The 17,203-nt window shown below is 48.7% G+C and overlaps 5 protein-coding genes across 5 annotated transcripts; 2 read left to right on the top strand and 3 right to left on the bottom strand.

Moving 5' to 3' along the window:
• Nucleotides 1-3,277: 3,277 nt before the first annotated feature.
• Nucleotides 3,278-5,401, top strand: EPUS_02205 (uncharacterized protein; the record flags this gene model as incomplete). The annotated part of the gene is made up of 3 exons (XM_007803972.1): nt 3,278-3,762; nt 3,814-5,204; nt 5,319-5,401. The coding sequence occupies 3 exons, from the start codon at nt 3,278-3,280 to the stop codon at nt 5,399-5,401; spliced, it is 1,959 nt and encodes a 652-aa protein (XP_007802163.1).
• An 830-nt stretch (nt 5,402-6,231) lies between these two features.
• Nucleotides 6,232-8,342, bottom strand: EPUS_02204 (FACT complex subunit pob3; the record flags this gene model as incomplete). The annotated part of the gene is made up of 6 exons (XM_007803971.1): nt 6,232-6,664; nt 6,746-6,979; nt 7,053-7,184; nt 7,238-7,477; nt 7,529-8,049; nt 8,103-8,342. The coding sequence occupies 6 exons, from the start codon at nt 8,340-8,342 to the stop codon at nt 6,232-6,234; spliced, it is 1,800 nt and encodes a 599-aa protein (XP_007802162.1).
• A 329-nt stretch (nt 8,343-8,671) lies between these two features.
• Nucleotides 8,672-9,241, top strand: EPUS_02203 (uncharacterized protein; the record flags this gene model as incomplete). Its single annotated transcript, XM_007803970.1, has 1 exon — nt 8,672-9,241. One exon carries the CDS (start codon nt 8,672-8,674, stop codon nt 9,239-9,241), a length of 570 nt encoding a protein of 189 aa, XP_007802161.1.
• A 1,143-nt stretch (nt 9,242-10,384) lies between these two features.
• Nucleotides 10,385-14,844, bottom strand: EPUS_02202 (uncharacterized protein; the record flags this gene model as incomplete). Its single annotated transcript, XM_007803969.1, has 6 exons — nt 10,385-13,981; nt 14,029-14,376; nt 14,422-14,529; nt 14,586-14,637; nt 14,687-14,727; nt 14,788-14,844. The coding sequence occupies 6 exons, from the start codon at nt 14,842-14,844 to the stop codon at nt 10,385-10,387; spliced, it is 4,203 nt and encodes a 1,400-aa protein (XP_007802160.1).
• Nucleotides 14,845-15,957: 1,113 nt separating this feature from the next.
• On the bottom strand, nt 15,958-17,059 carry EPUS_02201 (uncharacterized protein; the record flags this gene model as incomplete). The annotated part of the gene is made up of 2 exons (XM_007803968.1): nt 15,958-16,781; nt 16,852-17,059. The coding sequence occupies 2 exons, from the start codon at nt 17,057-17,059 to the stop codon at nt 15,958-15,960; spliced, it is 1,032 nt and encodes a 343-aa protein (XP_007802159.1).
• Between the last annotated feature and the right edge of the window lie 144 nt (nt 17,060-17,203).

Here is a 17,203-nt window from a genome sequence, read left to right as displayed (position 1 = left end):
TATTATAAATATACTTATTTATTCTTCTTTAAAATAAAGGGTTTATAATATATGATTCAACATAAGAATCCTGCTCTTTGTAAAGCATTTCAAATAATGTACTATCTAATATTAATCTTTATAGCAAGAGGGATTTATACCTATAGTATACGTTGATTTTCTGCAGAAACACAAATCTATGTAATAATCTGTTCAAGTTCTTTATTCGTAATTATTAAATGTCTGCCAGAGCGCTTTTCAAGTGTTAATCGATTTTGTATAGCATATCTAATTTGACGTCGTGTAAGATATAGCAGCTGGTCAAGAATTTCGTTATACGTATGACCTGCGTCATACAGCGTTTGGATTTGTAAACGTTGATCTCGAGTAGTCTGAGAGGACTTTGAGGGATTCGGAGGGGTAGAAGGAGGAGGAGGCATTGTAAAATGCGCAGGATTCGAACGCGCAGAATTCGTAGAATGCGCAGAAATTGAACGCGCAGAATTCGTACTAATGCGCAGAATTCGAACGTGCAGAATTCGTAGAATGCGCAGAATTCGAACGCGTAGAATTCGTACTAATGCGCAGAAATCGAACGCGCAGAATTCGTAGAAGGATGAGCAAAATTCGTGGTAGATAGCGATAGGGATGCTAGCAGGGATGCGTATGTAAAATGAGCGTTTTGTAAGAAATTTTGACCAGGGGGGGGTACAATATTTACCCCAGTAGCCATAGTAGTAGTACCTACGTTAATATTAAGGTGTGAGCTAGCAGGTACTAAGTATAAGCTAGGCACTCTAGTTCAAAATATGCAACTTACTACAGCTGTAGGCCTTATTTTTGCACCCCCCCTTGCTGAAAACGTTAGTATCTGTACGAAACGTACTACAATCAATTAAGATAAGCGTCTACTAAGTAGCCTAGATAGGACTAGCTTCTTGAATAAATTAAGTTTCTACATTTTATTAGCATCTGTAACTACTTATCTCATCTACATCTACTAAAGCAGCTTTTTAAAGTAATCAAAAGACATAATATCTAATGAAGCATCAACAGCCGCTTATACAGTACTAGGTCAAAAGTTCTCGCCCCACAAATTTTACACCCTATTCTCAATTGTTCTACATCCTATACAATTTACTATTACATAATGAACTTTTGTCGGAATTTTATGAAAAATAGCTCAAAATGCTTGCTGACGTCTGAAGATTATAGCCATACTAATTTCCTAATTAGGACTCTTGATTTAGTATCTGGTGTGCCACCCTTTTGCTCGTAGTACTGCATTAACCCGGTTATCCATTGACTTGATTAGAGAGTCGATTTTCTCCTGCGGCATGGCCTCCCACGCCTCTACGATTACTCAAGCTAATTCATCATAGGCTGCTTGCGATTCTCCAAGGTCCTTAAGGTGTGGATATTGCTGGTTGATCCACTGCTTCATCCAAGCCCAGACGTGTTCAATTAGGTTCAAATCTGGAGAATAGGGCGCCTAATCAAGCACTGGTATACCCTGTTCTTCGAACCATTTAGTAACCTTTTTGGCTGTATGAATTAGGGCATTATCTTACATAAATGTTATATCTAGTTGCTAGCATCTTTCAATAGTTTGATCAAGTACATCAATATAAGAGTTGGCTGAGTATTGTTAAGAGAGCTTATACGAAGGTTGTGCATCAATAGTAAGTTACTACAGCTACAGGCCTAAATAATATAACCCCCCCCTGGTGAAAACGCTAGTATCCGTACAAAATAACTATGCAGAAATAAGTATAGACGTCAGCAAAATCACTCAATTAGGACTAGCTTCTAAAATCGAGTTTGCATTCTATTGGCATCTATAACTGCTTGACATCTCTCTCTCATTGATCCAAGCAGCTCAGCAAGATACTCAGAAGGCACTGCATCCCATGCAGCATTAATAGCTGCACGTAGCTCATCGTACTTGCGTAGAGTATCTCTATAGCGCTCTTGTATCCAATCCTTCATCCAATTCCATATCATCTCAATTGGATTCAAATCAGGCGAATATGCAGGCCATTGTACACATTCTATGCCACGTTGACGAAGATCTCGAATAGTGCCTCTAGCAGCATGAGCAGGAGCAGAATCTTGTATAAATGTCAAATCTCCTCCGTTTGTTTGAATCCAATTATCAATAACAGGGATGATATGCTCTCGATATAATGCTTCTTTAATATTCCCCTATTCTTTTTCCCAAAAGATACCAGGACCTTTTATATCACTATAAAAACAACCCTAAAACATCCAACCTTTACGTCATTGATATCATTCAACAATACATGTAGGATCCCACTCCTTTGAGGATCCGGCCAATATCTGCATATTTTACACCACATTTGACTGCACCGACTATTTCAGCTCTCTGAATAGGCGTCAAATCCGGGCCTCGAGGCCTATTAGCATCGATTTCGCTTAATGGCCTGCGTTGAGGCATAATTCGTTGATAAAGTAGGGGCGTTGTGGTGGGGCAAACGCGAAAAAACGCGAAAAACGCGAAATGAGCGAGAACTTTTGACCGGGTACTGTAGCTATCTGGGCTTATCAACATCTATACAGAATTAGTAAAATTCGTACGGAGTAGAATGAGCAGAATTTGCAGGATGAGCAAAATTCCTGCAAGATGGTGCAGAGATGCTGACAGGGATGCTGACAGAGTGGGGCATGTAAAAAACATGTTTGTAAAATATTTTGACCAGGGGGAGGGGGGGGTGCAAAAATTAGGCCTGTAGCCGTAGTAGTGCTATCCCCGAAGGGCCGAAGCGCCGGAGGGCCAAAAACCTATCCCTGATGGACCCATTTTCAGCTTCCTGTTCTCCAAATGGCAGCATCCTCTGTATTCTACATCCTTGTTCGATGCGATGAGTTGCGCCCATTGTTCGAGACAGGATAACTAAAATCGTTCGACTGCCAATGTTGGCTTCTGCGCTGGTGATTGAAGCGCAGTATCCGTGTATGACAGGACAAAAGCCCCATTTTGGGGCCAGAGGGCTGTTGTCCTGTCATACAGGGATAAAACTGGCTTAGACCTCTCTCTGAGAGAAAGCCCTAAAGGCGCTTAGTGCGACTTTAGGCCCCGGTGACTGCATGAGGTGTGAGCTTCGGAGGCAACCAATGACAGGGCATCTGTAACTATCTTGAGTCTCATTGACCATTTCGTGGGCATTCTATAAAAGAGGGAGCACATGGCTACTTATACCCTGGAGAGGCGCCCGCAGGGGCTACTCATAGGTTTCTGTATCAACTCACTGTATAAATCTTTTCTTGGACTATCGCCATGGAAGTCGCAGGACCCTCAGCACCATGTTCCACCCATGAGAGACTAGCTTTGAGCAATCTCCCCCTAGATGATTACAACACCCTTTCTTGCAAGGTATACAACGAGACCTTGAAAGCCAGCAATTGGGCATTACAGTCCCGCAAGCAGAATGTAGTAGCTCCTGAACAGCCCAGCGTCCCTAACCACCATGACTGGCACAACGTCGAGCCGGCATTCATACAGCAGGAACTTAATCTAAACCAGCTTCATCAAAATGCTCACGACACAGTTGATAGCTTGCCGGATGCTCAATCGTGGAACGAAAGCACATTGGTATATCGATCACGCGAGCCAAGTGTGATAGCTGCCGAACGGCCCAAGTACCCAAGCACTCAAGACTGGGAAAACATCAAGCCGATCTTCACGAAGCTGTACAGCACGGATAACAGAGCTTTAAAAGATGTTAAGACCATACTCGAGAAAAATTATGATTTCGTAGCGACGTAAGCTAACAGCATTAACACCCTCCCATATGATTTACTAAATGATATCAGTGAGCGCATGTACAAAGGGCGCATAAATGCCTGGAACCTCCACAAGAATTTGAAAAAGGCCGAGAAAGCAACTTTGATTCGAAAAGTCCGCCAGAAAAGGAGACCAAACCCGCCCCTTTTCAAGGGCCGCCCGGTCCAGATGCATCGACTTCTACGTTATTGCAAAGAGAACAAAGTCCCGACTAGCGGCTTGGAAGCAGTGGTACGTCGAGGAGGGCAGCGACGTATGACGTCACTGGTTGATGTCAGTAGCGGTGCAGAATCAGAAACATACAACCTACAGTCGTTGTTTCGAACACCTTCTCCGCCGGCTCGGCCCATCGCAATCCATGGTGATATGCGGACTGCAGAGTTGATCATATGGACCAATGAAGTCTATTTGAAGGAATATTTCACAACTGGGCTGGGTACCTACTACTTCAAGCCAGAATTGACCATCGCAGCCCTTAATGGACGTCCTACACAAGCCTCGGTTTCGACGAAAAATGAGGAAGCTTGGGACCGCGTTGTGGACCCTTTGTCCATGATTAAACACATAACAGATGCATTTTGCGCCTTGCAGTCTGGTTTCGCTCAATTAGCATTTACAACAGTTAGCGAAGCGTTTGACCTTTTGGAGACCTTCTTCAAGCAGCAGACACCTATACTCTTACCGTGCCTTATCTGTGTTTTCGAAAACAGGACAAGAGGCGAATCTGACTTTTCTAGACATGTACGACAATTTATTCTCAGCATGGGCACGACTGTTCTTGGTAGTGCACACCCTCTCTTAGTAATTCTCAACTCTTTGTGCACAATTTCATCCACGAATGGAAAAATGTTTGCCTGGCGTGTCGTTACTGACAGCTTCAGCAAGTTCTTTGATGTCCTAAAAATTCCTGGCATGCTTTTGTACCTGCGCTTGTTTTACATTGATGGGCTGAGGGGGAGAGGGTGGGTACAAGAAGGGCAAGACTATTTAGAGGCGGTGTGTAGTCCAGAGGAGGAGATAGAAGGGCAGAATGTGGACTATATCCTTGTAAAAGCGATCTTGTTACGCAAGCAGCACAAATTTATCGAAGCGGAAGTTGAATATAGAAGATGTCTGGAGCTCTTAGAAGGGGCTGGGTGTGATATTTTGGCGAATGGTTTACCTTCTAAATTACTGTCCCGGTGGCATTATTTAGACGTTTGTCTGTTTGGCCTGGGGAGAATACTAAAGGCCACAGGGAGGATCGACGAGGGGCAGGCCATGTATAGGGGGTATATTGAATTGGTTTGTGCTGCATATGGTCCAGACAGCGTTGAGACCCAGGTTGCAACATCCGCGTTCGATGACTTTCTCGTCGAAAATGGATATATCGAAGAGAGCGCAGCGTTGAGGGCTCAATACCCCTTCCTCCTTGGTCGGTGTAAGCTTCCACTGGAAAGCTGATGAGGTTCGCAGTGTCCGGCGGACTCAGCGACACTACAGTCTGGGAACACGCCAATCTCCCAGGAGCGACAACCATCTAACACACCCTCAGACGGAGACGAAGGTCGGTTGGGGGACTCTCAGGGCAACAGGCAACGAATCACACTTCATCTGCTCGTATCCAACACGAACTAAGGAGGCAGTCTCGCCTATCATTCCATCCTCTATCCCTTACCAAGCCCTAAAGTACAGGGTCGGAGCACGAACAAAGGAGCCTACACAAGAAACTACGATCTACCAATCCTGCACGCGGCCCGCGGCCCACAGCCGACTAGGCTCACCATCTTCGAAAGCCAAACATCAATCGATCCATGTCAATTCCCCGCCAAAGCATTCCCTTTCTCTTGTCGTACTAGTACCTGTCACCCAGGCCGGATTCACAGCATCACTCAGTCGTACAAGTTCCAACTTCCAGACCAGCCGCGCATTCGCTATTCGTCACCAAAAGGCGGGGCAGGCCACTCGTCTCTTCGCCTTGGGACCAATCTGCTCTGTCTACCGTTGACTTTGCTGGAGAACGACGAATCAGGTCAACGAGTCTCCGGCTTCAGTACGGGGCACAAGATACTTCAACAAGAAGCAGCCTACACGCCCAAGCGGTGTGGTTAGTGAAGTGGCACTTGGAGATGCGGGAAAGCAGCAAACTCGTTTCAGTTTTTTTTCTATTTGGGATGTGGTATGACCGGAGCGTGCCTCCAGTAGCGATTCTGCAGCAGACGGCGTTGAGTGTTTACTTTTTCTTTCTCTCTTCAACATTCAGTCCTCAGGCTTTAAACGATCTTCACCGCTGTGATAGGTAGCGCTTAGTGCTTAGCAATTCAAATCGATCCGATTCATACTGCAGCTAAGTTCTTGACGGGTTTTCCCGAAGTGTCTTGATGCAATATCATTCATAAACACACATCCTCTCAATCAATCAATCTAACTTAGCACTTAGCCAAGACGTAAAAGCTAGTTAGTTAGAACTAAGATTTCGACTTCTTCTTCGGCCTCCTCTCCTCCTCCTCATCACTAACCCCCTCCGCATCCGCATCCGCATCGTCCATCTCCTCATCGCCACCCCCCCTCCCTCCCTTTTTGCCACCACCACTCCCCTCCTCATCATCCTCACTCCCACTGCCCTCGCTCTCATGCGCACTGTCATATTCCTCCGCGACGTCGGATTCCGAGTCGGCCTGAAAGTCCTCGTCGACACTCTCCTCATCCTCGTCCGCGCTCCCCCGCACCTGGTTCCCATTCGCAGCGTTGTTGTGGTTGCCGGCGTTGTCGTCGGAGGAGGAGGCCAGGTCTTCTCGGTCCAGGGCGGCGGCGAGCAGGGTGGCCGAGTCGTCGAGCATTTCGTTCTTGAACTTGATGGATTTGGCGGCGAAGAAGGTCTCGAGCGGTTGTTGTTCCTCACTAGCGCGAAGAGATGTGTGTCAGTGGGTTTCTTTGCTTCCTCTGCGATATTAGTGGATTTGGGAGGGATCATTGGCTTACCGATTGATGTTACTAAATTGATGTTCACCTTGCCCGGATTTTAATGTGATGGTGATGTCGAAGGTTCTGCTTGCCGAGATGGCACCTCCAACTCTTGACATGGTGATGATGGCGATGTTTTCGATTTGGATGTAGGTTGCTGGTTTGGGGACGAACATGAAGGACTTGTCGAGGCAGAAGAGGAGGCCTTCGTTGGCTTTGATGGAGCATTTGATGCCGTTCATGTTGTGGTGGCTGTCAGATAGAATAGAGCAGTTAGTGGCCGGGTTGCTGTGATAGAGAAAGGGGAGAGCTTTCTGTAACTGACCTTACGAAGTCTTTTGAGGGTGTGATGATCTTCTTCCCAGAGAGACCTTTGAAGACACGCGAGATGACTTGGGTTATGGGGGCTTCGTAATGTGGTTCTAGACCCTTGTACTGGCCGCTTTGTATTTGTTCTCTGCTGAAGCATTAACATAATAACATATTTAGTCGAGGGAAGTGAAATCATACTCTGTCATGTTCAGATCGATGCTGACCTCTTCGTCGTTCTTCAATTGCATGACAATAAACGGATATCGAGTTTGACCCTGTCGTAAAGGTGGGTCCAGGCCCATAGTGATAAGAGTGTGGGTTTCGTCATTCTTGGGGAGAATAAAGAATTTCTTGATGGATTGATATTGGATCTTGTAGTCGTATGTTTTGCCTCGTAATCGAAATGAGCTTTCGTACATATCGATGTCGAATCGCCCTCTGTGAACAGATCAGCCTCGGATCGCAAGGCAGAACCTCAGTGTGGCCAACCTGGGAGTAAGATGCAAAACATCCAAGAAGGTTGCATATGTGTCACCCGCCACTTCGCCAATTTCGGCTTTATCAATCAGCGTCTCATAAAACTGGTTTGCAGCATTGGTCTCTTCAGCGTCTTCCTCCTGATCGTCTGCGCCACTGTCCGCATCCTCGGTCTTCTCCTTCTTTGCGACAGTGCCCGGAATGTAAAAGCGCATTTCTACAAGCTCGTCTCGTCCAGCTGCAGCTTTCCGGCCTCGATTTCGGGTACTGCCCTCTTTGTGTCCGTTCACTCCATTCGTAATTGGCTCAGCGCCCAGGTTGAACTCCACTGCCACTTCATTCTTTCCCGCAAGATTCGTATTGGAGATTTCGGAGTAAGGTATTTCGAAAGCAGGTCGATTCTGGACGTTGAAAGCCAGTTCCGCCTTTCCGAATTCTGCTTTTCCCCAATTCCAGCCTCGTAGAGCGTGCTCCCTGTTTTCTAGGTTGACTCCGTACCAGATTCTGAAGCATTTGCTGGCTCGATCGAAGTCCTACTCTAGTCAGCCTGCGACTCCACTAATCTTGCAAATATCTTCATGCTCACCTCCTGCTCAAAACCATCAAGCTGTATCACTCCAACATTTCTTGATAGAATCTTTAGTTCGTGGCCTTTTGATGCTCTGCTCCATTGCGCCCCGTCTATTTGGCCGGCATCGAGTGTGAATGTGTCACCGCCACCGCTGGGCTTCCAACCCAATCCACTTTCTGCAAACCTGCACTTGCCGGACTGTTTCGAAAGGTCGAGATAGATATTCTCAAACGTCTCCCTGTGCAACATCAGCATCATAGATGGATCTTGGGACCTGCCAGACAGACATTGTTGTGAAGAACAAGTGAGAATTGTTGAGAGAGGCGACTAGGTAATGGAGAGGTGAGTAGCACGGCGAAGTCAGGAAGCTTGTATGCCACCTGTGAATTATGTACCACTGTATCATGAACTTCCAATTCCAGTCGCGTTGCTCCGCACCGCGAAGCACTATAACCCGATTGGTGCTAGCGCCACTGCTTGCCAAACTATGACGTTGATGTTATGACGGCCTCCCATTCACACAACACAACCATTGATCATTCCATCCATCCATCTCTTCCTTACCTCGACTCGACGCTGCCGAGATGCAGATATCTAACTCTGGCTGTGCACTACTCTTCACAACCCTAGCTCAGACCTCAACCTGCAGACTCGTCCTCCCAAACCTCTTCCGGCAGGCTCCATCCTCTCTCAACCCGATACGGATACAAGACAACATCCAAGCCCCCATCATACCCCTCATCCCCTCCAACGACGCCGAAGACGACAGCACCATGTCAGACCGCCATAAACCCAGCCTCTACGACACCCTCCCCTTGACCCGGCGCATAAACATCTTCTCCTCTCTCCTCCGCGACCACCCCAATCTCCCTACCCTCCTCTCCTCCCACAACAACAATCACCACAACGACCAAAACCCCACCAGCTTCACCATCCTCGCCCCCCTAAACTCCGCTCTCCAATCCCTCGAGCATAAACCATGGGAAGATAGTAACGACTACGCGACGTTCGGGGAGCGGGCCTACGATGGGCAGGGTGGGGAGGAGAGGGCAAAGGGGAACTTAAAGTCGTTCGTTGAGAGGCATGTCGTCCCCCAGAGTCCGTGGGGGGCGGGGGGGAGGGAGGGAGGTGTGGTGGGAGGAGAAGGACAATGATGAAGAGGAGGGAAAGAAGAGAATCATCATGCCACAAGGCGTGGAGGTTGATGAAGTGATATCCAAGGCGGGAAATGGGGAGATTTGGATTTTGAAGGGGGTTTTAGGGGCGTGAGGGAAGCATAGCGGTAAAGACTCAGCCAGAAGGAACGGATAGCAAGGAGCAGGAGTTATTTTGGTGCCGAGGATGCCTTTCAACCTTATATCATCAGATTGAAAGAACCTAAAACCATGAGAGCGCGGAGGTCCGGAGACCACACCTGGCACAAGCACCAATCTCTAATAAGCACGAAAACCGAGACGACAAACCCCACAGAACAGCAACCACGAAGACACGAAAACAACCCCTCCAAACAATTAGGACAGCACACGCCAAATTGTCCGAACAAACGCATTACACACCTGCATTCCAAACTCCCAAATCTCCATACATCGCCATATCACCCTTTCCTTTTCCTTTTCTCTGTTCCGCGCCTCTAAATCATCCGGGCACAAACCCATTCCCACGATTACGGCAAGCAGAAGGTCGTCGCAATCTCATCTCCTAGGGTGCTACTTACGGCTCACGTTCACTCTCGCCCTACATGTAAGTTTAACTCGTTGCTGCCACGACACTCCAGACGCAGCGACCGGGCTCCTTGGATATGAGAGTGGGAAAGCAAAATCAGCAGAGTCAAGCCCTTTACACACACGTATGATCAAGGACGACTTTCTAGCTCGACGGAGCTTAATCAGGCGGACGTCCGAATGTCATAAAGGGCTTGTATTATTGCTGCCTAGTAGGCGATCCTACAACCCTGAGAAACAACACGAGCAAGCGCCCTGCGCTTTGCATTGGGCAGTACGCAGGAGGGGTGGTGGTACCACGGCAGGGAAAGCCTGTATGATATCTCTTGGGAGGGAACTCCGTCAGTCAAAGCTGGATGCAGCTTAAACCAGCGTAGACTATGTAACAACCCTGTCTCTGGTACTCGTAGTATGAAGCTCATTGTCTGACACTTCAATGCTTCAAAGTTATCAAATACCTGACAGTGCGCGTGGTGAAGCACCCAGCTCATCCTGACCCTCATCCGTCAGCTCTTCACTTTCCATAGCCTATCCATGACCCTCCAGGTTCCGCCATACCTCAATCCATTCACGCATTCACCAGAAGCCGGGCACGAGCTGTTGACCGTCCACCTTCCCTCTCTCCGGAGCCTGACTCGCGCTGTCATCCGGCACCACAGCATCTGGCTCCACATGGCCGGGGATTGGAATCCTCGCACCCCCATAACCGAGCGCGTAACCCTGTTCAACCGGCAGAGCCAGCCCACCCCTCACGCCCGGAACATTGATGATGGCCGCCTGCTGCGTGTTCTGCGTCGCAAGTTTCGTCATCACCTGCTGGTTCGGCTGCTGCTGCTGCGACGGCATCGCACTGCCGATTGCCACGGCCGAGCCACCGCCTAGCACGCTGTCTTGTCCCAGGAAGAAGACGGCTGAACCGACGTTGTGGAACCCGACGCCGTCCATCTTGCTGACGACCATGTGAGTGACTTCCAGGAGGGCCCTGGTTCGCCATTTTTGGAGGAGGGAATCTTCTGTCCATGCGCTGGTGATATCGCCGACGGTGAGGTGGGCATTGGCAGACATGGCGTGCTCGATACTCTCGGAGATGAGCGAGACTTCGAAATGGATCATCATTTGGTCCACCATCTTTTCGTATTTGGAGGCGTAGGCGAGATAGATGCCGTCAGATCTGCGTTCGACGAACAATCTTTGCACCTCTGTAATTTGGAGTTGCACATCGTGCTTGTCCGTAAGGGCGCATGTGTGGCGGGAGACACGCCTCATGACTACTCTTTTGACAGCGAATTCATTGCTCGATGGCAGGCGGTATGAGATCTCAATCTCCTTGCGTCCTCCAGGAATGTAGATTGACCGGGCCATTTCGTCAGCGGCATCCTTAAGTATCTGCTCTTCTGGGAAACGAGTGGACCCGGTAAGCAAGCCAGCAGCATCCCATATTTGCCCAGGCACATGGATATTAACTTGACCAATCTTTCGAAATGGGCGCTCAATCTCATATTCACCTCGAGAATTGAACACCAGCTTGAACTCGTCGTTGTTCTTTCCCTGACAATGAAACTCAAAGCGTATCCCAAAGCGACCTGGTTTGTCAGGATGGAACAACTCTGTACGGCCACTTTGAGCCATCTTCAACCTGAGAATGTGGTCAATATCCGCACCATTGCGCGTCAAGATATTGGTGAAGGTCGCTGCACTGGCCAACCGACCAGATGTGGAGTCATAAAGTTTGTGCCATTGATTGACAGTCACACATTTCGCTTGATATGCCCCTTCAGGACTCGGTGAAAGGAACTGGCCAAGCTGGACCTCGAAATTGAGAGATCCGGGAAAAGCCCTTGCAGCAGTAAAGACAGGCTTTAGAGCGTCTACAAAGAGCTCATTCTGCAGCGTTATCTGCTCTTCACTAATGCTCGTAGACTGGGTGTTGGCCATCGCTTCTTGCCCCCGAAGCAGCCTCTTCTTCGCGGCGGACATGTCGGAAGTCTCTGTTTTACGAGAGGAACGTGCTGCAGTAGAATCGCTAGCTTTTGATTTGCCGGATCCAGGACCAGGACCAGAACCAGAACCCCAGGCATCTTGCAGTGCTGCTGCCTTTTTTTGATCAGCCTCCTTCTTCGTGGCGGGCTTCTTGGCCTGCTGCTTCATCGTCCTATGGTAGGTGCGAGTACTCGACTCGTCAACAGCTTGAAGGTTCTCGGTCTCGTTTCCGAGCAGCCCTTCTTCACCACGAGCTCTATGCAATTGCTCTAGGCGTCTTCGTGACATCTCCATCAAGTCCATGCCTGGGTTTGAGGTGTTGACATAAAACGGCCCAGCGTTCGCCACCGAAAGGACACTCTGAGTACCCACGCTATCTAGAGGGCTTCCGGAACGAGGTGCAGAGAAACGATTGCGCTGATTATGAGTCCTAGTTTCTGTCCCGGCGTTGCTGAAGGAGTCGAAGCCAGGAGGCGGAGCCACATGAGTGCCCTTTTTCGCTTCTGGTGTTGTTACATCGATCAGATCCGGATGTGACGGTGCGTCACTGATATTACTCTGAGAGCGCACGCCTCGCACAGTATCACCTTCTATATGAGGTTGATGTTCAAATCCGGGGGGTGATGGTATGGCGTGTTGGTCGACAACCTCCGACTCAGCAATGTCAACAAGGGTTTCAGCAGCTAACGTACCGAACCTGTTACCACCGTGGCGAGCCTGGTTGCCTATGCCACGTCCTTGGCCAGAGGGCGTAGTGCCCCTTGAAGCTCGCCTACCGCGATTGTGTGACTGGCCCCGGTATGGTTGTTTCGGCGTTGGCGGAAAGTTGCTAATCCCGCGCGGATCATGGACATGCGGCATCGCAGCCTGTGTTGAGGAAGCACCCCTATGGTGTCCCGGACCTTGTCCTCTGCTACCTCTACCTCGTCTTTTTCCTAGCGTGTCTTTTCCGCGGTTGCTCCCAGAGGTCTCAGCAGCAAAACTGTAATACACGTCTGTGGCCATATCGGGTTTTCTGTCCGAGTTTCGGTCAGAAACAGAATTTTTTTGCAAGGTTCTTTGGTCCAGCCCATCATCTGACGCCTGCTTTGTTCCAAAAGAACCATCTGTAGCACCAAAAGAGGATATTTCCGGGTAGACAGTGTCATCCCAGCCATTAGAGACCTCGGAATGAACATTTTCACCCCAGCCGCCAGACATCTGTGGACAAACAGTTTCGCCCCATCCATTGGTTATGCCAGCTTCATCAGGATTTACATGGGAGGACTTTAGAGCAGACTTGTCGTCGTTGCGAGACTGCTGTTCTTTGCGGGAGGCCCAGGTTGACCCATTGTCTTCGATCTCGTCATCGCTATCCACTTTCACCACTCGCTGTCTGCCTAATCTCCTCTTCGACGGCAGGCTGGAATAGCCAAATCCTTTTGGTTCTGGCAAAGGTGTATAAGTCCAACTGTCTTGCTGTTCGGCATGATTAGTCAAGGTGTTGTTCTGAAGCTCCTCATCATCTTCATCTTCATCCTCATCTATCCTCTTGACCCTTGTTCGGCCAACTTTTGCCTTTTGTGCATTAAAATGAGAATTCAAGGCATCATTCATTGACTTTGGGGCGAGAGAAGGTATGGCTAACGGTACGTCTCGTTCGGTATCTTCATCCTCGTCATCTTCCACTTGCTTGACGACCCTGGTCCGGCCCACTCTCTTCTGCCCTTCAACGATGGGTGTTGTGGGAATCTGTTCATGGGGATCAGCTGCCTCAACAACATGTCCAGCCCATTGCGCAATCATGTGAGACTCTGTTTCGGTCATATAGTGGCTGACTGGAAGAGGGTCAAGCTTTTCGGCCCTGTCAAAGCCAGACGCGTCGCCTATTGAAGCTTGGTTGCCCACATCGCCAATTTGCGTGAAAACAAAATCTGACCAGACACTTGAGGTTGCGATATTAACGCTGCATGAAGTTGTAGTTGTCAAGTTAGGCGGCGTGATGAACGCTTGGTCTGCCTTGGCGCCCTTTATGTATGTAGATAGCTGTTCGATATGTTTATTGCCCAGCCAAGTTCCAACAGGCTTGACGTCTGGATCGACGATTATCCGACGGAGGGCATTGTCGGAGGGTATGGTGAAATCAATTCGTGTGTGGTCGGTAGCGGCATACAGCATCAGGACGTGGGCATTTGCGGGACGATAGAGGTACGCCTAGAAAGGTCAAGACGATGCTCTGTGTAAGCTAGACTCTCGCTTACCAATACTGGTTCCACAGCGTTTAGCCGGAATAGCGCGTCTGTCAAGTTGCCATCAGAAAGACGAGCTTCGTTGCGGTGAGAATCAATATAGAACGTGCTGCCTGTGTGGTCGGACAGAGCCTTCACGACATCAAAAGTCAGTAGTCCCACATTGCCCTTTGTCGGTTCCCAGACCGCCGTCTGATAGCCTATTGTTTCAAGCAGCTTCCCCTCTTCCTCGCCCTCTTCCTCGCCCTCTTCCTCGTCTGAAAAAAGGACGAGACCGTCGTCGTTATCAAGTGAGAATAGGTCACTCGACGTAACGGGGTCGTCAATCACAGTTCCTTTCAAAGGAGTGATCCGTTGATTCTATCAGGTTAGCGAGTACGACACCCAACGACCCACTGGATATACCTCTAACAGATCCTCCTCCGCCTGATGGTCGTTAATGTAGTCTCTCAGGAGCTTGCTGAATAGCTCTCTAAGCCTGGTTTCGCTTCGTTCACATTGGAATGAAAAAGACTGTCGAGGTCATGATTAGCATTCCTTACTCCAGATGAGGTGGCGATATTGCTAACAAACGTCTCTTGATCGTAGCTCACAAGGGGAGCATTCCCTGCAAGGCCATTGCTTTGAGAGACTTAGTTCTGGCTGATATTATGAGGTTGACTGTGCACACCGAGCGAATACCTCCTGGAATATATTACGCACTTCCTCGACCTACAGAAATCTTGTCAACCCATATTCATACGGAACCCAGGTTTGGTATCAAAGACTTACCGCAGTGGGCTGGAATGTAAACAGAGACCCGAAAAAGGACTTTTTCAAGGAAGCCATAATGTTGGCCTGTCGACATTCATGAACGGTTCTTGACTGGGAGTGGGTGATCTCCTGAATTTATGAACAAGCAGATCAAGACGCGTTGTTGGGATAGTTTCGACTGATGTAGATCTGTATAGGTGAAGCCGCAGCAATCGAGGTGCTGGGAGGTTTGTTACTGGCGATACTGTTGTGCTTGAGAGGGATGATCGGTGACCGTGACCGTGACCGTGACCGTGACGACCTTGTAAATGTGAATGGATGAGCAGATCTTCACCCTTCTGAAAATTCCGCACAGTGACTTCTACTCAAACAAACATACACACACGTCTTTCAGCATGTTCTTGTTAGTCAACTTAGCTTTTCATCAAGGTATCTTCTTGCACATTGTGGTAATCAAGCACAGAAAGTGAGCAACAGCCCTTCAGAAGAAGCTGACCACTTCGTTTGAGCAGAATTGACTCCTAGCTCCCCGGCTTGAACGATTAAGTACAGCTGATAATCTCTGTTCGCCACTTGGCAAATTGACTTCTTGCGTAGGAAATCGATTAGAGTCCCAGAACAAGATGATTGTGGTCAGAAATCCCTTCTTAGTGGCATGACATACTGCCCTCAGATCCGTAGAGCACTAAGTTAGGCCGCATTTTACACTGGCTCCTACGATGAGGGTAGTACCGTATACGTATGGTGAGCTGATATTTATTGAGAGTCGAATGGCGAGGCTCGAATAGCAAACAACAAATTGCCTGTGATTCACATTGAGGTTTCAGGTTGCCAAGAGGATTGGTGAGCACTTCAATTGAGGGCTCAATTTCAAGTTGGCAGGGTGATGAGTTACAAGGAGGGGATGTCAGTTAGTCTCACCAAAAGGCTACAGACCGGTAACAAGATGAGTAGAAGTAGAACAGCGCTTGGGTGTATATGTACGCATTGGTGGTTTCCGCTCGCCAACAACTGCCTAGGCTGTGGACGATTGCGATGAAAGCATGGAAGAAAGCTAGAAGAAGCGATAAGCAGACAGGTGTAATTCAAGTGCCCGATATTGGCATTGTCGATCCTCGATCAGCGCCATTTCGCTATGCTAATTTCGTGAGCTCGTGCAACCATCTCCCTATACATCGCCATGAACTGTCAAATTGGTGCATTTTTGGGAGCGGTGAAACTTGGACATCTGACATTGCAATCTACCGCCATTACCCACTTCATTTGATCGGTCACCCGAGTCATCTCCTCGAGCTTCGCAACCACGTTACTATCATTTGCGCTGACATGCCTTCTCAAGTTGGCAATTGCTTCATCCACCTCCGACCTGTAAGCTTTGAAGTTGGTGTTGGTCTTGCTGTTCAGTTCCTCCAATTGGGCAATGGTCTGGTTCTGCTGCTCAGCGATGACTTGGAGCCTGGCGTAGCTCCCTTGGGCTTCTGTGCGCTCCCTCAGCAGAGCTTGGAAGCTATCCTGCAACCGCTGTAAAGATCCTTGATGGCGCTCATTCTCCAAATTCCGGCACGTGGCAATCGTAGCATACTCTGTCTCCTTCTGAAAAGCCAGGGAGCGTGACTGACTCGCTTCAAGTCTCCACTGTTCCTCGTTGGCAGTGGCTTCTTTGGCCGTTTGTTCAGCAGCAGCTACCCGTAGCTTTTCCCTCAGCAGATTTTCTCTTAACTCGTCAATCATCCTGTCTTTCCTTTGCGTTTGTCTCAAATTTGCTTCCTGGGACTGCTCGTAGTTACTGTTGCGGTCTTGTAGGTATGAATTGTGCGTGGTCAATGTCTCTCTAGCCTTTTCTGAGTCGTCTAATCGTGCCTTAAGAAGCTGGAGATCACGGTTCAGGCGGTCGATTTCGCCTTGTAGTCGCTCAATAACGCGGCCTGATTTCCCTGTGCTTGCATGTCCAACTGCAGATGACCAGGTTGCTGGCTCGGGGGAAGGAGAAGCTGCAGGTGGTGAGATGAGGCCTAAAATGAAATCTTAATTTGGTTCCTATATCCACGCTCCAATTCCTCGGAGCAGAAATGGCCCACCAACCTGTTGACAACACCGGAGAACTGTGCATCCTCGGTACGCCATTTGGTAGCAGTTCGGACGAAGGATGGTCTTTGAAAAGAGCACCCATGTTCATCCTCGTCTCCACATCGGTTAAGGCGAGTCTCGGGGCTTCTGTAGAGGAAATACAAGTGAGTTCGGGTTCTTTGTGGCCAACAAAGAGTCTCTTGACACGTGTAGTGATCTGCATGATTGTTGTGACAAGTGTAAGAAAGCTGCATGCGTACCATTCAACGTATCAAGCCGCCAGGCTCTTATGCACAACAAATCTCTCGGCAACGCAGATTTGGTGTTTGGACAACTTTTCATATCCTCATCTGGTAACGGGAGCTTA

Source organism: Endocarpon pusillum (genome assembly GCF_000464535.1).
Source record: "Endocarpon pusillum Z07020 unplaced genomic scaffold scaffold2749, whole genome shotgun sequence".
In the NCBI taxonomy this organism is placed as follows: Eukaryota; Fungi; Ascomycota; class Eurotiomycetes; order Verrucariales; family Verrucariaceae; genus Endocarpon; species Endocarpon pusillum.
This window is presented reverse-complemented; position numbering and strand designations above follow the sequence as displayed.